Source organism: Acipenser ruthenus, chromosome 14, assembly GCF_902713425.1.
Source record: "Acipenser ruthenus chromosome 14, fAciRut3.2 maternal haplotype, whole genome shotgun sequence".
NCBI classification, from domain to species: Eukaryota; Metazoa; Chordata; class Actinopteri; order Acipenseriformes; family Acipenseridae; genus Acipenser; species Acipenser ruthenus.
Window position 1 is genome coordinate 25,117,631 of NC_081202.1, and position 22,947 is coordinate 25,140,577.

Genomic DNA, 22,947 nt, shown 5'->3' on the forward strand with positions numbered 1-22,947 from the left:
TTTATTTATTAAACATTTATATAACAATTTATTGTTTTTACAGGTTAAACCATTAGAGTAGTTTCAGTTTCAGGTTTAGTTATATACAGTTTTACACAGTTTTATTCAACCTGTGTGTTTTTAATAATTAAACCATATTATTTACACAGTGAAAAAAGGGTCTCGCAGCAAACTGGAAAATAAATCTATGCATCCCACAGATTTTCCTGAAACTTACACAAAATACATTTTCAAGAACATGTATAGACCTTGAAAAAGCTGAGATAAAATGTATATTGAAACTGATGAACGTGGGTTTCTTTTTTCTTATTCATTTTTTGGTGGCACAAATTAGAAGAGCTACAGTACAGTATTTAGATCAGAGCTTATTATGAGTTTATGATATCTATAAATTAAGACTGAATGTTTATTAGTTTTTTGAGATCAAAACTTCTATTAAAAACAATTTACATTTGTTATAAACAATTAATTTTCTAATCAGCCATTTACATTTAAAATAAATACTTTTTTTGATATGTACAATTACATTTTTATATCAAACATTCTGTTTTTGTAATCAAATTAAATAGTTGACACAATAAATTCATTTAATTTCAGATTAAATGTTAAAATGGCATTCCATCAGATCAATATAATTATTCCCCAAGTAAAAGTGCAGTTATTTGACTGTACATCTTTAACACTGGCAAAGGTACTTTGTCAGAGGTACTCAGCTTCATGAAGTACCTTTCCATGAAAGTCAGAAAATTTTTTAGAGCTTTAGGATACTCAATGCCCAAGGAAAAATAAAGAGAAAAAATACATTCAACAGCAAGGGTGATATCCATTCCTGGATAATCACTGAGTATCTCAATTCCATCAACACAAACAGAGATGTCATCTGCTGCCAATGGGCTTGTTGTTCCCTTGAAAACGATAGTTGGCGTAGGTGATGGTGGTACCTGTATAGATTTTAAAATAATAATAATAATTAATAACTTTATTCAACAATAAATTATGTGAAATTGTACTTCAGCAGCATCTCACCATACCTACAAGCAGTGGCGGCTCGTGTGGTGGGGCTGCGGCTACTTTAAAGGGATTTCGTAATATTCCTCCCTTTAAAAACATTTTAACTGTCGGATCTCACTTAAAACAGCGAGGAACGTCTTAAACTCCTGTTAATTGCCTACAAGTCTCCCTCATAATTCATTAAGTACACATTTATGGCAAGCCAAATTAAGAGATACCTTTAAATATTTAACAGATATCTTTAAATATTTCAAAATATCCTTAAATCAGTTGAATATATCTTAAAATATTTTGAAATAATTAGAGATATCTTAACATATTTTAAGATATCTCAAAATGGTTTACAGATATCAGGAATTAATTTGGAGATATCTCAAACTCATTTTGAGATATCTCTAAATGATAATTTGACTTTGTATTTAACATTGAAAACATCAATTCAGTTAAGCTACATTTAAAAAGTAGAGCTCAATTAACTTACTTGGTCAACAACAAACAACAGATTTTCCCTCTCTCGAAACAAAGCTGGCAACAGCAACAATGCAGCATTCATTCTCAGTCCTAAAAAAACAAATAGGGTATCAGATCATATACAAAGTACAAAGCAAACGGAAGAATGTTGAGCAACCTTGGTCTGAGAGGTACAGGATCTTTGGCTTTGCATTCCACCAGTGCTCTCAGTTACATTCATGAATTCATTATTTGCTAAACTGCACAGATAAAGAATAGTTTAAATGATTTAAAGGTACCTAAAAAAACACACACAAGACTGTAGCTCTCCAGGACCAGGACTGACCACCACTGATACAAACGTTATTGTGGATTGGAGCAAAAAAATGTTAAGAACAGTATCAACAAAGTTTCTAAAAATCTGTTCATGCAGGTTTTTCGCATTGGTTTTTATGCCCCTGTGAGAGTTAAATACCAGCTATCTTCCCCATGAAATATTATGCTCTAAGTGTATGAAATGAAGTTGCATCATTTTCTGTTTAATAGTTATTTATAGATCCTATTCTGAGATAGGTCAAAACAATTTGATGTACAATAAATATTTCTTATACATTACCATTTTCCTGTGTCTTATCTGAAGCATCTTCAATGTAGGACATCACAGTAGTTAGAAGATGCCCACTAGAAAGTCTGAAAATAGGATCTAACATTCTGGATAGGCCACTCATTAGGTTCCGTTCCAAGTTTACTCCAAAACGTAGTTCTACTTCGTGCAACAGCTAAAATACAGATGCTAAAGTTATTATTATATTTATTTATTTATCATATGCCTTTATCCAATCTTATTGTATTACTTGTATTGTAACGCTTGAAATGTTTTTGCTTACGATTGTAAGTCGCCCTGGATAAGGGCGTCTGCTAAGAAATAAATAATAATAATAATAATCCAAGGCGATATACACAGCTGTAAAAAAGAGTTGAATACTTACAAATAATGTAGTAGTTAAAAAAATCAATAAATAAAACAAAATCAAACTAAACTGAATGCGAGCAGAAAGAAGATGCATGGGAAAAACCAGGAGCAGTGGAGTTTTGTAAAAGCTGGAGCAGGTGGATTGCTGATGCAGAAAGGTCACCTAGGAGGACTAATTAAAGTGATTATACATGCTTATAACTAAAAATATTAATTTCTGATCAATCACCATAGTAGAATAAAAACTAGTACCTACCAGTTTAGGATGCTTTAGGAATGGAAACAGACCAAGAACTTCTTCAGTGGACTTCTTCTCCATCATTCTTTCCCGAGTGTGTACAGTTCTATTCATGCTGTCACATATGGCTTCAATGTTCGGCCTCAGTTTCGTTATTTCTTTTCTTATGGAGTCCAAGTGTTTGGCAATACTATGCTCGTCTTCTCCTGGGAACTCCTCACTTTGCATCTGCAATATGTATCATAACATTAAGTAATTCAATACTTAAGATCAGGCATTTACTGCATGTATTCTCTGTGCTTTTCTTTACTCTGGAAAAATGCTAAAGATCAAGTACTCTCCATGAAAGCCAATTAGCTAATAAACTACACAATCGCATGTATGTACATGCTCACTTTTAACACGATTTAAGACGTTAATTCACGTTTTAAGTAAAACAGTGTCCCCTTCAAACATGTTAAAGGAGAGATTCGGAAATAACATTCAAACGTATGCGCGAGTAAATACCATCCTAACTCCTAACATCCAAAAAAAAAAGAAAAAAGAAAAAAAATAACAATAATGTATATATATATATATATATATATATATATATATATATATATATATATATATATATATATATATATATATAATTGCATTCCCCGGTTTCTACGATATGGAGTCTTGCATGCCCCGCTAGCTACGATATGGAGTCTTTCCATCCACCTCCGGTTGCTTCATTCCGGAGGTGCATGCAATTTATTTATATATATATATATATATATATATATATATATATATATATATATATATATATATATATATATATATATATATATGCATGCCCCGGTAGCTAAAAGCTTAGTTACGGCTCTGGGCAAAACCAACGCCCTTGGCCAGTATACAATATTTTTCTCTATGCATTCTTTTCTGTTGAGCACTCCTGACACCGTTGAAAAGGTGAGTCTCAGGTCGCCTGCGGATACATAAGTCCAATCATTGCGTCTGAACCTGGTGTGTAATCCCAAGGTAACTGCTCACTTTTAACACGATTTAAGACGTTAATTCACGTTTTAAGTAATACAGTGTCCCCTTCAAACATGTTAAAGGAGAGATTCGGAAATAACATTCAAACCTATGCGCGAGTAAATACCATCCTAACTCCTAACATCCAAAAAAAAAATGAAAAAAGTAAAAAAAATACCAATAATATATATATATATATATATATATATATATATATATATATATATATATATATATATATATATATAATTGCATGCCCCGGTAGCTCCGATATGGAGTCTTGCATGCCCCGCTAGCTACGATATGGAGTCTTTCCATCCACCTCCGGTTGCTTCATTCCGGAGGTGCATGCAATATATATATATATATATATATATATATATATATATATATATATATATATATATATATATATATATATATATATATATATATGCATGCCCCGGTAGCTAAAAGCTCAGTTACGGCTCTGGGCAAAACCAACGCCCTTGGCCAGTATACAATATTTTTCTCTATGCATTCTTTTCTGTTGAGCACTCCTGACACCGTTGAAACGGTGAGTCTCGGGTCGCCTGCGGATACATAACTCCAATCATTGAGTCTGAACCTGGTGTGTAATCCCAAGGTAACTGCTCACTTTTAACACGATTTAAGACGTTAATTCACGTTTTAAGTAATACAGTGTCCCCTTCAAACATGTTAAAGGAGAGATTCGGAAATAACGTTCTAACCTATGCGCGAGTAAATACCATCCTAACTCCTAACATCCAAAAAAAAAATGAAAAAAGAAAAAAAATAACAATAATATATATATATATATATATATATATATATATATATATATATATATATATATATATATATATATATTTGCATGCCCCGGTAGCTCCGATATGGAGTCTTGCATGCCCCGCTAGCTACGATATGGAGTCTTTCCATCCACCTCCGGTTGCTTCATTCCGGAGGTGCATGCAATATATATATATATATATATATATATATATATATATATATATATATATATATATATATATATATATATATGCATGCCCCGGTAGCTAAAAGCTTAGTTACGGCTCTGGGCAAAACCAACGCCCTTGGCCAGTATACTACTATGCATTCGTATCTAGCGGTATATCGTAGCTAGCAGTATACCGGCTCTTAAGGTAGCTTGTGTTGGAGCAGCAGGACAAGCTCGCCATCCCGCCCGCTGCTCACAAAAACACAACGCACCCAGGGGAGAGATACCATGGTAAATAGGTAACCTATTTACCATGGTATCCCTCCCCTGCGGCGGCTGCTCTTGATCTCCGGCTGCTCTTGATCTCCGTGAACACACCCGCTGTCACATTGAAGCGCTTGAAAACACAGCACAACATTCCCTAATAAAACTTGCAATGCATTATGACTTCAAAGGTATGGCTTTAAGTCTATGACATTATTATTTATTGATTTTATTTTGTTTTATTTCTTTGATCACCAACTGCCACGTCAACACACTCGTTTATTTATGCAGTACTCCTGACGAACTTCACCAATTGACCGCATCGTACCGGCTCTTAAGGTAGCTTGTGTTGGAGCAGCAGGACAAGCTCGCCATCCCGCCCGCTGCTTTCCTGCATTACTACTCACCAAAACCGTTCGCCGAAACAAAAATAGGTAAATAGGTAACCTATTTACCATGGTATCTCTCCCGGGTGCCTTGTGTTTTGCGCCGGCTGCTCTTGATCTCCGTGAACGCACCCGCTGTCTCCAAACCTTGCAGAGCAGCACATTGAAGCGCTTGAAAACACAGCACAACATTCCCTAATAACACTTGCAATGCATTATGACTTCAAAGGTATGACTTTAAGTCTATTACATTATTATTTATTGATTTTATTTTGTTTTATTTCTTTGATCACCAACTGCCACGACAACACACTCGTTTTTTTATGCAGTACTCCTGACGAACTTCACCCATTGCCCGCATCGTACCGGCTCTTAAGGTAGCTTGTGTTGGAGCAGCAGGACAAGCTCGCCATCCCGCCCGCTGCATTCCTGCATTACTGCTCACCAAAATACAACGCACCCAGGGGAGAGATACCATGGTAAATAGGTAACCTATTTACCATGGTATCCCTCCCCTGCGGCGGCTGCTCTTGATCTCCGGCTGCTCTTGATCTCCGTGAACGCACCCGCTGTCACATTGAAGCGCTTGAAAACACAGCACAACATTCCCTAATAACACTTGCAATGCATTATGACTTCAAAGGTATGGCTTTAAGTCTATGACATTATTATTTATTGATTTTATTTTGTTTTATTTCTTTGATCACCAACTGCCACGACAACACACTCGTTTTTTTATGCAGTACTACTGACGAACTTCACCCATTGCCCGCATCGTACCGGCTCTTAAGGTAGCTTGTGTTGGAGCAGCAGGACAAGCTCGCCATCCCGCCTGCTGCTTTCCTGCATTACTGCTCACCAAAACACAACGCACCCAGGGGAGAGATACCATGGTAAATAGGTAACCTATTTACCATGGTATCCCTCCCCTGCGGCGGCTGCTCTTGATCTCCGGCTGCTCTTGATCTCCGTGAACGCACCCGCTGTCTCCAAACCTTGCAGATCAGCTCATTGAAGCGCTTGAAAACACAGCACAACATTCCCTAATAACACTTGCAATGCATTATGACTTCAAAGGTATGGCTTTAAGTCTATGACATTATTATTTATTGATTTTATTTTGTTTTATTTCTTTGATCACCAACTGCCACGACAACACACTCGTTTTTTTATGCAGTACACTCTTAGAAAAAAGGGTACAATATAGAACCCTAAAAGGTTCTATCTGCTGGTATAGATTTGGAACCATTTTGAAGTGCTATATGGAACCTTTTAAAATGGTTCTTTGGAAGAACCCTGCATTAGAGGTTTAATAAAGAACCACCATGGTTCTTATATTAATGGTATAATACAGAACCATATTGGTTCCTCTGAAGAACCTTCTATTGAGGTTTAATATAGAACCATAAGAGTTACACTATTAAACCTTACAATTAACATTCTATGGAGGGTTGTTTGGTTCATCTGAGAAAAAACAAATGTATACCTTTAAGAGCTCTTCACATCCTTTAGAATCCCACAACCTCAGAAGTGTAAGTGCTTTGATAAATCACTCAATTCAGGATGCCAACAATTTATTTATTAAACATTTATATAACAATTTATTGTTTTTACAGGTTAAACCATTAGAGTAGTTTCAGTTTCAGGTTTAGTTATATACAGTTTTACACAGTTTTATTCAACCTGTGTGTTTTTAATAATTAAACCATATTATTTACACAGTGAAAAAAGGGTCTCGCAGCAAACTGGAAAATAAATCTATGCATCCCACAGATTTTCCTGAAACTTACACAAAATACATTTTCAAGAACATGTATAGACCTTGAAAAAGCTGAGATAAAATGTATATTGAAACTGATGAACGTGGGTTTCTTTTTTCTTATTCATTTTTTGGTGGCACAAATTAGAAGAGCTACAGTACAGTATTTAGATCAGAGCTTATTATGAGTTTATGATATCTATAAATTAAGACTGAATGTTTATTAGTTTTTTGAGATCAAAACTTCTATTAAAAACAATTTACATTTGTTATAAACAATTAATTTTCTAATCAGCCATTTACATTTAAAATAAATACTTTTTTTGATATGTACAATTACATTTTTATATCAAACATTCTGTTTTTGTAATCAAATTAAATAGTTGACACAATAAATTCATTTAATTTCAGATTAAATGTTAAAATGGCATTCCATCAGATCAATATAATTATTCCCCAAGTAAAAGTGCAGTTATTTGACTGTACATCTTTAACACTGGCAAAGGTACTTTGTCAGAGGTACTCAGCTTCATGAAGTACCTTTCCATGAAAGTCAGAAAATTTTTTAGAGCTTTAGGATACTCAATGCCCAAGGAAAAATAAAGAGAAAAAATACATTCAACAGCAAGGGTGATATCCATTCCTGGATAATCACTGAGTATCTCAATTCCATCAACACAAACAGAGATGTCATCTGCTGCCAATGGGCTTGTTGTTCCCTTGAAAACGATAGTTGGCGTAGGTGATGGTGGTACCTGTATAGATTTTAAAATAATAATAATAATTAATAACTTTATTCAACAATAAATTATGTGAAATTGTACTTCAGCAGCATCTCACCATACCTACAAGCAGTGGCGGCTCGTGTGGTGGGGCTGCGGCTACTTTAAAGGGATTTCGTAATATTCCTCCCTTTAAAAACATTTTAACTGTCGGATCTCACTTAAAACAGCGAGGAACGTCTTAAACTCCTGTTAATTGCCTACAAGTCTCCCTCATAATTCATTAAGTACACATTTATGGCAAGCCAAATTAAGAGATACCTTTAAATATTTAACAGATATCTTTAAATATTTCAAAATATCCTTAAATCAGTTGAATATATCTTAAAATATTTTGAAATAATTAGAGATATCTTAACATATTTTAAGATATCTCAAAATGGTTTACAGATATCAGGAATTAATTTGGAGATATCTCAAACTCATTTTGAGATATCTCTAAATGATAATTTGACTTTGTATTTAACATTGAAAACATCAATTCAGTTAAGCTACATTTAAAAAGTAGAGCTCAATTAACTTACTTGGTCAACAACAAACAACAGATTTTCCCTCTCTCGAAACAAAGCTGGCAACAGCAACAATGCAGCATTCATTCTCAGTCCTAAAAAACAAATAGGGTATCAGATCATATACAAAGTACAAAGCAAACAGAAGAATGTTGAGCAACCTTGGTCTGAGAGGTACAGGATCTTTGGCTTTGCATTCCACCAGTGCTCTCAGTTACATTCATGAATTCATTATTTGCTAAACTGCACAGATAAAGAATAGTTTAAATGATTTAAAGGTACCTAAAAAAACACACACAAGACTGTAGCTCTCCAGGACCAGGACTGACCACCACTGATACAAACGTTATTGTGGATTGGAGCAAAAAAATGTTAAGAACAGTATCAACAAAGTTTCTAAAAATCTGTTCATGCAGGTTTTTCGCATTGGTTTTTATGCCCCTGTGAGAGTTAAATACCAGCTATCTTCCCCATGAAATATTATGCTCTAAGTGTATGAAATGAAGTTGCATCATTTTCTGTTTAATAGTTATTTATAGATCCTATTCTGAGATAGGTCAAAACAATTTGATGTACAATAAATATTTCTTATACATTACCATTTTCCTGTGTCTTATCTGAAGCATCTTCAATGTAGGACATCACAGTAGTTAGAAGATGCCCACTAGAAAGTCTGAAAATAGGATCTACCATTCTGGATAGGCCACTCATTAGGTTCCGTTCCAAGTTTACTCCAAAACGTAGTTCTACTTCGTGCAACAGCTAAAATACAGATGCTAAAGTTATTATTATATTTATTTATTTATCATATGCCTTTATCCAATCTTATTGTATTACTTGTATTGTAACGCTTGAAATGTTTTTGCTTACGATTGTAAGTCGCCCTGGATAAGGGCGTCTGCTAAGAAATAAATAATAATAATAATAATCCAAGGCGATATACACAGCTGTAAAAAAGAGTTGAATACTTACAAATAATGTAGTAGTTAAAAAAATCAATAAATAAAACAAAATCAAACTAAACTGAATGCGAGCAGAAAGAAGATGCATGGGAAAAACCAGGAGCAGTGGAGTTTTGTAAAAGCTGGAGCAGGTGGATTGCTGATGCAGAAAGGTCACCTAGGAGGACTAATTAAAGTGATTATACATGCTTATAACTAAAAATATTAATTTCTGATCAATCACCATAGTAGAATAAAAACTAGTACCTACCAGTTTAGGATGCTTTAGGAATGGAAACAGACCAAGGACTTCTTCAGTGGACTTCTTCTCCATCATTCTTTCCCGAGTGTGTACAGTTCTATTCATGCTGTCACATATGGCTTCAATGTTCGGCCTCAGTTTCGTTATTTCTTTTCTTATGGAGTCCAAGTGTTTGGCAATACTATGCTCGTCTTCTCCTGGGAACTCCTCACTTTGCATCTGCAATATGTATCATAACATTAAGTAATTCAATACTTAAGATCAGGCATTTACTGCATGTATTCTCTGTGCTTTTCTTTACTCTGGAAAAATGCTAAAGATCAAGTACTCTCAATGAAAGCCAATTAGCTAATAAACTACACAATCGCATGTATGTACATGCTCACTTTTAACACGATTTAAGACGTTAATTCACGTTTTAAGTAAAACAGTGTCCCCTTCAAACATGTTAAAGGAGAGATTCGGAAATAACATTCAAACCTATGCGCGAGTAAATACCATCCTAACTCCTAACATCCAAAAAAAAAAGAAAAAAGAAAAAAAATAACAATAATATATATATATATATATATATATATATATATATATATATATATATATATATATATAATTGCATGCCCCGGTTTCTACGATATGGAGTCTTGCATGCCCCGCTAGCTACGATATGGAGTCTTTCCATCCACCTCCGGTTGCTTCATTCCGGAGGTGCATGCAATTTATATATATATATATATATATATATATATATATATATATATATATATATATATATATATATATATATATATATATATATATGCATACCCCGGTAGCTAAAAGCTTAGTTACGGCTCTGGGCAAAACCAACGCCCTTGGCCAGTATACAATATTTTTCTCTATGCATTCTTTTCTGTTGACTACTCCTGACACCGTTGAAACGGTGAGTCTCAGGGCGCCTGAGGATACATAAGTCCAATCATTGCGTCTGAACCTGTTGTGTAATCCAAAGGTAACTGCTCACTTTTAACACGATTTAAGACGTTAATTCACGTTTTAAGTAATACACTGTCCCCTTCAAACATGTTAAAGGAGAGATTCGGAAATAACATTCAAACCTATGCGCGAGTAAATACCATCCTAACTCCTAACATCCAAAAAAAAAGAAAAAAGAAGAAAAAATTACAATAATATATATATATATATATATATATATATATATATATATATATATATATATATATATATATATATAATTGCATGCCCCGGTAGCTCCGATATGGAGCCTTGCATGCCCCGCTAGCTACGATATGGAGTATTTCCATCCACCTCCGGTTGCTTCATTCCGGAGGTGCATGCAATATATATATATATATATATGCATGCCCCGGTAGCTAAAAGCTCAGTTACGGCTCTGGGCAAAACCAACGCCCTTGGCCAGTATACAATATTTTTCTCTATGCATTCTTTTCTGTTGAGCACTCCTGACACCGTTGAAACGGTGAGTCTCGGGTCGCCTGCGGATACATAACTCCAATCATTGCGTCTGAACCTGGTGTGTAATCCCAAGGTAACTGCTCACTTTTAACACGATTTAAGACGTTAATTCACGTTTTAAGTAATACAGTGTCCCCTTCAAACATGTTAAAGGAGAGATTCGGAAATAACATTCAAACCTATGCGCGAGTAAATACCATCCTAACTCCTAACATCCAAAAAATAAAAGAAAAAAGAAAAAAATAACAATAATATATATATATATATATATATATATATATATATATATATATATATATATATATATATATAATTGCATGCCCCGTTAGCTCCGATATGGAGTCTTGCATGCCCCGCTAGCTACGATATGGAGTCTTTCCATCCACCTCCAGTTGCTTCATTCCGGAGGTGCATGCAAATATATATATTTGCATGCCCCGGTAGCTAAAAGCTTAGTTACGGCTCTGGGCAAAACCAAAGCCCTTGGCCAGTATACAATATTTTTCTCTATGCATTCTTTTCTGTTGATCACTCCTGACACCGTTGAAACGGTGAGTCTCACGTCGCCTGCGGATACATAAGTCCAATCATTGCGTCTGAACCTGGTGTGTAATCACAAGGTAACTGCTCACTTTTAACACGATTTAAGACGTTAATTCACGTTTTAAGTAATACAGTGTCCCCTTCAAACATGCCCCGCTACCTACGATATGGAGTCTTTCCATCCACCTCCGGTTGCTTCATTCCGGAGGTGCATGCAATATATATATGTTATATTGCAATAACGGACGCAAAACAGTGTTTGTAGTCTTAAACACGTTGCTGGTTTATTCTGGCTGTTTACAGTATCCTCTCTACCATCAGTCGCCCGTCACATCCGTTTTCCCAACCACTCTCACTTACCACATCCCTGCAAGCACGACACACATTCACAACATCCGGCAACACGTAACCTAGCAACCACACAGCATTGACTGACTTCCAAAACACAACAAAACAAAGCAGGAAACAGAACATCAAACAAACATAACATTTTCCCCCCTTTCCCACCAAGTTCAGGTGTGGAATGAAGTCTCAAAGTCCCGTAAATGCAGAGGACGTTGGCGGACTCTTGGAGGATGTTGCACTGGTCTTGCTGGTTCAGGACCTGCTATGACAGTATCATCGCTGACCCTGATGGGACAGAAGGAGGCTCCCAGCTGGCTGAATGACTGGGTCTCTGACTGGGTTTCAGGTGACAGTACTTTCCTCATCCTACTGGCGTGCCACCGGGAGCCATCCTGGAGCAGATAGGTTGCTGGTCCCAGCTGTCGGCTAACACAAAGTGGTGGAGACCAGAAGGATTGCAACTTGTTACCTCTGTGAGGCCGCTTAACTCGAACCCAATCACGAGGATGTATTGTAGGTGGCTTTGTCCTGTGCCTTTTGTCGAACCTCTGTTTCATTCGCTGTTGGCTCCGTTGGACAACAGTGCGTGCAGTAGATGAAGTAGGAACAGTCCCCGGGGGTCGTAGCCTGTCCAATGGAAGTTGCAATTCACGTCCTGTCATCAACCGTGCTGGTGAGACCCCTGTGGTTGAGTGCTGAGTGGCCCTGTAGTGCATAAGTGTCTGCAGTAAGGCTGTTTGAAAGGCACAGCCTTGAGCTAGATGTGCCCGGATACCATTTTTGAGTGTTTGATTAAATCGTTCCACCCCCCCATTAGATTGGGGGTGGTAGACTGCTGTACGAATGTGTTTGATGCCGTTGATGCTGAGGAAACTAGAGAATTCATCCGAGATGAACTGTGGACCATTATCTGTAGTGATGACCCGTGGCAAACCCCAGCGTGCAATCAGTGTGTCCAGTATGTGGACTATAGTCTGGGAGGTGACCGTCCCAGTGGGGACGACCTCAGGCCATTTAGAATGCAGGTCATAGACAACCACTAAATAACGCTGATGATGGGGAACACCATGTATTTCACCACAAATGTCCAGCTGCAGATGTTCCCAGGGGTGAGATGGCCAGGTAACTGGCTGCAATGGCGGTGGGGCAGGGAGTCCCGACTTGCCACTGACCACACAGGCCATACAGTCTTTGACCAGAATCTCGATATCATGGTCAATGCCGGGCCACCACACCAGGTCCCGGCAGCGTTGTTTAAACTTGACGATGCCCAGGTGACCCTCATGTGCCATATTCAGCACCCGTGCACGTAGAGCACTTGGCACCACTGTGCGGTGGCCTCGTGCCACACAGAAATCATTCCAGCAGGACAGCTCGTCTTTAATCCTGGAAAATTGTTGCAGTTCGCCAGATACCTGCCGTGGCCATCCGTCTGTAATATAGGAACGTAGAGTGCGGAGGGTAGGGTCCTTCTGCGATGCCTGCTGGAGCTCTTGGAGGGACACCATGTCCTGCAGGGGTCCGTGAAGCATCTGAATCAGATCTTGCTCAGTGTCTTCTGATTGGGATCCCTGCTCAAGCGCTACAACTGATCTGGATAAGAGGTCAGCCACTGCATTATCTCGCCCCGGGGTGAACTGGAGCTGAAAATTGTACTGCTGTAGCCGATCTGACCATCTGTACAATCTGAGTGGTCTGCGTCCCGTGCCCGAAGTAGACATCAGAGCTGTGAGTGCTTGGTGATCTGTTCTGAGAGTAAACGCCCGACCATACAGGTACATGTGCCAGCGTTCACATGCCCAGACGCAAGCTAGCGCTTCTCTCTCTCCCACTGAGTATTTTTGTTCTGTGGGGTTCAAAGCACGGGAAGCAAAAGCTATAGGCTTCTCCACACCCTCTTGTATCTGGGATAAAACAGCCCCCACTGCCGTGGCCGATGCGTCACATGTGACCAAAGTGGTGCTAAGGAGATCAAAATGAGCCAGAATAGGGGCTGTGGTGAGCTGGTTTTTAAGCATGCGCACAGCTGCTTGGCAGGCCGGGGTCCAGTCCCAGGGGGCCTCCTTCTTCAGAAGCTGCCGTAGCGGTGAAGTGGTGGCAGAGTACTGTGGCAAGAACCGTAAATAATAAGCTGTCATTCCCAAGAATGAGGCAAGCTGAGAAGCAGATTTAGGCTCAGGAACGCGGTGAATGGCTTCCACATTGGACTGGAGGGGACAAATCCCATGGGCTGAGAGTCTAAAACCCACAAACTCAATCTCGGGCACAGCAAAAAGACATTTGTCACCATTCAGCGTTAGGTTGTTCTGGGTGAGTGTTTGGAACACTTGGAGCAAGCGCTGATCGTGAACTGCAGTGTTGGGACCATGCACCACAATGTCATCTAAGTACAAGGACACACCTGGAATGCCTGCAAAGATAGATGACATAATTTTTTGGAAACAGCTGGGTGCAGAGCTCAGTCCAAACGGCATGCGTGTGTAACGGAAAACCCCAGTGTGTGTGACAAATGCTGTGAGATCCCTGCTGGTTGGAGAAAGGGGAACCTGGAGGTAGCCTTGGCGTAAATCTAATTTACTGAAGACAGTGGAACCGTAGAATTGGGTAGTGAGCTCTTCGGCTGTAGGTAGCGGATATTTGTCAGGGATGATTGCTTTATTTACAGCGCGCAAGTCCACACAAACTCTGATTCCCCCTGATTTTTTTTTCGCTATGACAAGATTGGAGATCCAGGGGGATGCGTTAATTGGCTCTATAATCCCAGCGTCCAGCAGGAGTTGCAGTTCCGTTGAGACCTGGTCCCGCAAGGCAAGTGGGATGCGGCGCAGAGGCTGGATGACCGGTGTCACTGTGGGGTCCACTTTCGGCTGGTGGATGAAGGCAAAGAGAATGCCCAAACCGTCAAAAAGTGCTGGCCATTGTTGCTGCCAGGGAGTGGAGACTTGCAATATTTCTGTGCCACTGTAATCTGTCAGAGAAAATCCAAGGCTGGTAAACAAGTCAAGGCCCATTAAGTTGGCCCCAGTTCTTGTAATGTAGAATGTGAATGTAGGCACATGCCTGGTGCCATAGCGTACCGACAGCTCCAATGTACCCAGAACATCAATTTTGGCATGTCCGTATCCGCTGAGGGCAGTGGAGGAGTGTTGCCGGGGCAGGCTGGAAAAATACTGCCTGTATGTGTCAACATTTAAGAGAGAAACCTTAGCCCCAGTGTCCAAGAGCAGAGGAATGCACTTGTCATTGAGATATATATCACATGTTTTAAAACATGATGGGGTTAAGAGCACAGTATGAATGGTAGCCGGAGCTGAGAACGAGGTCTGGGACTGATCAGATGCTGAAACTGAGGTGGAGCGACACCACCTGGCAAAGTGATTCAATTTGCTGCAATTCCTGCACCGTTGGCCCCGGGCAGGGCAGTCAGTGGCTCTAGACTCGTGCCTGGTGGACCCACAGTTCCCACAACGTGGCCTGGAACGTGCAGGGCGGTGCTGCGCTTGTTGAACTGCGAGGGCTGAAGTGTCTAATGGGTTAAGAGGCTGCAGAATTTTCTGAACTGCACAGTCTGTAGTTGTAGTAGGTGAGGATGTCTCTGTCAGTTTCTGTGCAGTGATAAAAGCTGCTTCTACTTGGGTGGCAATTTTTTGTGCTTGAGTTAATGTTAAATCATCAGCCTCCAATAATAACCTCTCTCTCACTTGTGTACTGGAAGTCTTTTCAATAAGCTGGTCTCTAAGCATCTCATCGTGCAGTGCACCGAATTTACAAGGCAGCGCTAATTCTCTTAGTGCAGATATATACTGAAGTATGGACTCACCAGGCCGTTGGCTCCGTTGTCGGAATTTAAACCGGCGGATGAGGACGCTCTGAGCGGCTCCGAAATGTGCAGCGAGAACCCCGACTGCTTCATCAAAAGTCGAGGCAGGACCCAGTGTCAGGAAAACGCGTTGTCCCTCTGTGCCCAGACAGTGTATCAGTATAGCACGCTTACGCGGGTTGGCCACGTCTTCCAAGCCCATAGCAAGCAGGTATGTATTAAACGAGTCCAACCAGCGAGCCCACGGAACCGGCGGTTCGCCAGGCAGAGCCAAAAAAGGAGGCGGTGGAGTAAACGAAAATTCCGCCATCTTCGTCGCCAATGTTATATTGCAATAACGGACGCAAAACAGTGTTTGTAGTCTTAAACACGTTGCTGGTTTATTCTGGCTGTTTACAGTATCCTCTCTACCATCAGTCGCCCGTCACATCCGTTTTCCCAACCACTCTCACTTACCACATCCCTGCAAGCACGACACACATTCACAACATCCGGCAACACGTAACCTAGCAACCACACAGCATTGACTGACTTCCAAAACACAACAAAACAAAGCAGGAAACAGAACATCAAACAAACATAACAATATATATATATATATATATATATATATATATATATATATATATATATATATATATATATATATATTTGCATGCCCCGGTAGCTCAAAGCTTAGTTAAGGCTCTGGGCAAAACCAACGCCTTTGGCCAGTATACAATATTTTTCTCTATGCATTCTTTTCTGTTGACCACTCCTGACACCGTTGAAACGGTGAGTCTCAGGTCGCCTGCGGATACATAAGTCCAATCATTGCGTCTGAACCTGGTGTGTAATCCCAAGGTAACTGCTCACTTTTAACACGATTTAAGACGTTAATTCACGTTTTAAGTAATACAGTGTCCCCTTCAAACATGTTAAAGGAGGGATTCGGAAATAACATTCAAAACTATGCCCGAGTAAATACCATCCTAACTCCTAACATCCAAAAAAAAAAAAAAAAATATATATATAAATATATATATATAATTGCATGCCCCGCTACCTACGATATGGAGTCTTTCCATCCACCTCCGGTTGCTTCATTCAGGAGGTGCATGCAATATTTATATACATATGGTGTCTGGGATTACGCAAGCACGGAAGACGTGACATTGCTAAAATTCCCAAAACACTATCAGCAAGGAACGAAGAAACAGATTTGTAATAAGGAAGACCCTTTAAATAACCCTCCCATAGGAAATGCATATAGAAAACCATCGTCAAAGAGGAGATAAAACAAGTCCATTGACCTAAACTGTCACCATAGCACGGGGAACAAGTTTAAACTGTCGTTGTGAAACATTGAGGAGCACAAATTTCATACGAAGTTTCTAGTATTACGACAACACAAAGCTTCTAGTATTACGACAATGAAGAAGTCGTTTCTGTAAGTGAATGAGGTAAGAACCAAGAGAAGTGTTATTCATTTATAAGTGCTCTCTCAAGTTACGGGATTCAGAGGTTGTTTACTGAAGAAAAAAAACGAAAGTTGAATATATTGAAGCTGCAGTTGATAGTAAATGTGTACTTGCAATGAACAATGATCGTGGTTAAGACGTGAGCTGTTTTGTATTACTGTACATGAAGGGTGTGTGTTCTTGTTAGGAGTATGTATCGTAATTGCACAAGTGGAACTGTACTGTGTCTTGTAATTAGTGAAACTAAAACATTATTCCCAACACTCTGATACGTCTAACCACGGTCAGTTTACCAAAGAAGTCTAGGAAATGCCAATTGTTTTCACAATATTTCAGTTTTAGATCCCAAATTCATTTTCTGAAGGAGTCTAATAATAGCTGGATGAAAGCCTACTCCAGTAAAGTATTAGGGCAAGGGCGTTTATGCTGAAGTATCCAATGCGTACAGTTCACATTGTCAGGCAGCTTTAAACCCTTTTTTTGATAACAGGACAGTAGCCTGCTACACATTAATACGCTTTGTTCCTTGTCATTGGGCTTTGGTGTTTTTTCCTTATGGAGGCCACCTTCAGTCTTAACTACATCAGAACACTCCAATTGTCTATTGCTGATTCAAGATTTGGTTTATTTATTTAATAAAATGAACTGTGCTACTGCAGCATTTTACTCCAGTATTTTGCTGTAAACACTATACTTTAAAGTGGTAATTTTAAACTATAAACTAACAGTAAACTATAGTGGCCATACTTAGTACTGTAGTCTACTATAACATCCTTGAATAATGCATACTTCAGTGGTTATAGAATTTTCAGAATTTACTATAGCATACTTTCAAGGAGGTGTAATTGCCAGTAGTATTTACTACAGTGCCTGTATGTTATACAGTATTTAAAAAAAGCATTTACAGCAAATGTGTTCATTAACAATAGAATCCTGTATTAAAATATGTGTTTTAAAAAAGTTGCAATAATTTAAAGTTGTGTGAAGTTTAGATTTTATTTTTCATAGAACATAATCCTGAATAAGGGACACTGCAATCACCACAGAGAGCATAGGGAAACTAGTACCTCTTCTGCAGACCTTCATAGCTGATAGCTTCTTTTTTTTGTACTAATTGTTACTCACATGGGACTGTAAGGATGTAACATTTTATTTACAAATTCGTCCCTCGCTGAAGCTGATGTTTGTGAAAGTTTAACTAACTGACAAGGGGCAGGGAAAAGCTAATAAAGGGAATGAAAATTGATTATACCATACTACACCTCTTTTTAATAGCCAAAGACAAACCAGTTAACATCTTTTCTTTGAAATCTGGTGAGGACACATGGTGAGGACTGTTAAGATGGAGCAGGACTGTCAAGTCGGAAAACCCATGCCTGCAGCTGATCCCAATCTGACAAGCTACAGAAAACATTTGATTGCAGTGATTGCCTCTAAAGGTTGTGCAACAAAATATTAGGTTAGCGGTCCCATCATTTTTGTCCATGCCATTTTCATTTGTTTTCTTATTTACAATATTATGTTGAATAAAAAATCAAAAGCAAAGTCTGATTTCTATTAAATGTGGAATAAACAATAGTGGATGCCAATTACTTTTGTCAGTTTCAAGTTATTTCAGAGAAAATTGTGCATTCTTCGTTTTTTGTGGAGGGGTACCAACAAATTTGAGCACGTCTGTATATAAATGTAATTTACACACGCATACAATTCCATTAAATTAGCCATTGTATGGTCTCATGTTATGCTTTACCTAAAATAAATACATTCATCCTAAACTGGTATAGAAATGTATTCCCTGAATCTACTGGCATACATTTCATCAAATGGGCAGCAGTGTGGAGTAGTGGTTAGGGCTCTTGACTCTTGACCGGAGGGTTGTGGGTTCAATCCCCAGTGGGGGACACTGCTGTTGTACCCTTGAGCAAGGTACTTTACCTAGATTGCTCCAGTAAAAAACCAACTGTATAAATGGGTAATTGTATGTAAAAATGATGTGATATCTGTATAATGTGAAATAATGTATAATGTGATATCTTGTAACAATTGTAAGTCGCCCTGGATAAGGGCGTCTGCTAAGAAATAAATAATAATAATAATAATCAAATGTCAAATGCTCTTGTGAAATGCTCTTGGTTGTGAACACAAAAATAAGCATTTGTTGTTCTCAGTCTTTAAAATGTATATTAACAATCTAACAGCTTGCAGCTAACATGCTTAACACTGTGCGTAATAATGATCTACGGATAAGCTTGATCAATTATGAAAGAGATTGTTGAATTAATTTGAAGCAGTAGCAATTTTATATATAATGTATGTTCCGTTCTAATATCCCAATATATAGTCACTTATAAGTTACGTTGCAGCACTCCACACCATTCATCCCATGGCCTGAACTCAGAATAAACTGTCCAGCTAACAAGTTATAAATTGTTCATTGGCTATGAAAGAAGGGGTTCTTACTAACTTTTCACTTGTAATCTTACATGAGCATCATCCAGCCAGTTGTGCAAGAAAAGGCTCTGATTGTTGTATGATAATGTGGGAGAGGAATGTATCCAAAGAAAAGACAAAAACTTAGTGTATGGTGTATTGAGGGTTTAGTAAGTTGAAGGTAAAAGATTAAACTTCATAGTATATTGAATTTAGTATTTGACTGCATTGTGACCACTTTAAAATCCACAGCCTTCCTTTATAGTTTGAGTTAAGCGAACAGAGCAAGGCTATCATTTTAATCTTTTTTTTTCTTATAAAGCTATAAAATAGCAGCTCTGTAAGTGTTTGCTGTAAAAAGGTTGTCAGTACAACAAAGGGAATCCTTTTCAGATGCTGCTTTGATAATACACAATAGCATCCCCAAAGCAGGTTTCCCTACATCTAAAATTTTTGCAATGATAAAAATGGATTACTGTGAAGGAATGGTTTGCAGTGTGCAGGTGTAGTGATGATGCAGTGCTCCAGAACAAACACACACAAGACAGTTCACAATTAACAGCTCTTTATTTTCAGCTGGGTTGCGTGCCAACAACACTTTAAATAATAAGCATGGGCTCTACACATCAATGTGTATTGCGCCATGCAAAAGGAGGGTTACAGTCCCGAAATAATAAAAACACTTTTTAAACACACAATACACAGACACAGACATGTCTCCTGACAGTGGGTGCTCTAGTGCAAGTGAATGGTGAAAGACAAACACAGAGGTAACAGTAGGTCAGTGTAGTCCGGGGTTTGGTGCTGGCGTGCAGCGACAGCTCCCGGTTCGTGTTAGCCGTCTAGCCAAGCAAACAATGACAGTTAGCTGACAAACAAACAAAACACAAAACACTCACTGTACTTTTAATTCTCCTGTTCATACGGTCCTTATAGTTTAACCATCAAAACTAAGGAACAGATCACTGGGGCCACTTCCCCTTAAAACCCTCCGTCATGCCCTCTTTCGGTGGCGCGGCCAATCACGTCTCCTCCAATCCGTGACTGACACATCACCTACCGCATTAAGGCGGTGACTTCAGGTATCGTGGCCCCACCCCCTTCCTGAATGTCCGGCTTCCGACTGACCCTGGAATGAACTGCAAAAACATCCATTCTGGGGCACTCTGTTCTGGTTATACAGCGCCCTCAGAGATTGAGAGGGAGATTGTTGACGAGGATTCATTCATTCTCTGTCACAATTACTAACCATTTTTATTAGTGGGGCTTGCGAAGCAAGAGTCCCCACTTTAAATCTTCAATGTACTTCTTCTTCTTCTTATTCTTTGGCACGCTACTCCTCTTACACCGTTTAAGCTAGAAACTTTAAAACGTGTAGACCGGTCTGGAATAGTGTGCTTGTATACAACTTTTTGATATCTTTTATACTTTTTAAACTATTAAGCTTTTTATCCTTTTTTTGTCCATCTTCATTCACTTTAATGGGACTTTTTTCAACATTCTAAAGCTCCCCATTGTTTAAAAAATCCCAGACTTCCAACATTCTATTTACTGTAAACGATGTAACTTTTGACACAAATCAGCTACTTTGACCACTTTCCCAACAAGTAAGACAAAAAGTTAGAGCATATGGAATCTTCCTCTACTTCTCTGCTATTCAAAACAGAAATAACTTTTACCAATCAAGAGATACAGCTGTTTTAGTAACCGCATCAACTAAAATTTTCTCTAACTTTTTATAAACAACTGAAATTTTGACCACTTTCCCAACAAGCTAGACAAAAAGTTAGAGGGTATGACATCTTTCTCTACTTCTCTGCTATTCAAATTTGAAATCAAAACATAAATAACTTTTACCAATCAAGAGGTACACCTGTTTTAGTAACTGCACCAACTAAAATTTTCTCTAACTTTTTATAAACTGCCATTTTGACCACTTTCCCAACAAGTTAGACAACTACTTAGAGCAAATGAAATCTTCCTCTACTTCTCAGCTATTCAAATATGAAATCAAAACAGGAATGGCATCTACCAATTAAGAGGTACAGCTGTTTTAGTAACCGCATCAACTTCTTTCAGTAGGCTACTTCCCACTGTTGAATTAACTGTCATAGAACTTTGAGAAATATCAAATTCTAGCACATTCTAAGCATGAGACAATTAATAAACAATGTGACTTTTGACACAAATCAGCTACTTTGACCACTTTCCCAATAAAGCAAGCCCCACAACTTGTAAAGTTACCATCTAGTTTGTTTTGTTTTTGTTTTACAGGCATTAAACAGCCAAGCCATGCTGTATTGGTTGCAGCAGCTGCAAATAAAACGGTGGCAGCACAATACCAGCCTGGTGAAAATACCTGCAGAGCCCTCCACTACCTCCACACAGCTCTGCCAGCTGCCTTCTGCACCTTGGGAAGGTAAGCTCACTGACAGCCCAGTTTTAATTCTAGCTCAAGTCGACCAAATTGTGTGTGGGGTGGGGTTCTTCAGTTTGTGATCTGATGGAGAAAAGGGTTCCAGGGTAGGTGTTGTGTGCATGCAAAACAAAAGAGCTGAACCGGAATAACCCAATTTAAATTATTTATTCTAAACGCTTACAAAGTGTTGCTATACTCTTGTAACCACCACATATTTTTTCATGTTTTGCCCTTTATTGTAATTATATCTAAGATATTTTCATGAGGTGTAATGTGAAGCAAGAAATGCAATGCTTTAATTAGGTGAGGTAACAAAAGTACCAGGACTTTGTTTATTGTGTCTGGTGTCAGATATCTTAATGAATTCAAACAATCAAAAATGATGATCATACAGGAGAATGTTGGTGCTGTGTGGTGGAAAGAACTCAAAATAACAAAAGGGTGATTTCAATTCTGCCCCATACCCATGCTGAGAATGTTCACAGTGAGAAAGTCTCATTTCTGCCGATGACTCACCGGCTCTGTTGTGCTTGAAGCCTTGAAGCAGGCTTAGTTGCTGAGAACACAAACATGGTAACTAGACAGGGATTCACTTTGTGATGTTATCTTCTGCCTTGTTTCCATTTTTATAAAAACAGCGTTGTGTGGAGGTGACTCTGGCTGTTCATCTGTCCATCTGTATGTCACACCTGTCTAATTTTGGTTAAACTAGGTGTACACATTCTGTGGTAATATTTATTGTGCGTCCATTCATGTCTTGTGACTTTTCAGGAAACTGCATTGCCATTTCATAATGCTTATGTCATGGTCATGAATTTACAGTCATGGTGGGGAATGTATGTTAATGAAATACTTGGTTCATACTTGGATTCAGGTTAACCAAATTGGGTTAATATTGCTCCCTCCCAATGCT

At 38.6% G+C, this 22,947-nt stretch overlaps 1 protein-coding gene across 1 annotated transcript; it reads right to left on the reverse strand.

Annotated features, from left to right (window-relative positions):
* Nucleotides 1-6,864: 6,864 nt before the first annotated feature.
* LOC131697435 (uncharacterized) lies at nt 6,865-10,037 on the reverse strand. Its single transcript, XM_058986212.1, has 4 exons — nt 9,554-10,037; nt 8,941-9,103; nt 8,357-8,436; nt 6,865-7,805 (listed from the first exon to the last, which is right to left on the reverse strand). The coding sequence occupies exons 1-4, from the start codon at nt 9,761-9,763 to the stop codon at nt 7,500-7,502; spliced, it is 759 nt and encodes a 252-aa protein (XP_058842195.1). The 5' UTR covers nt 9,764-10,037; the 3' UTR covers nt 6,865-7,499.
* Between the last annotated feature and the right edge of the window lie 12,910 nt (nt 10,038-22,947).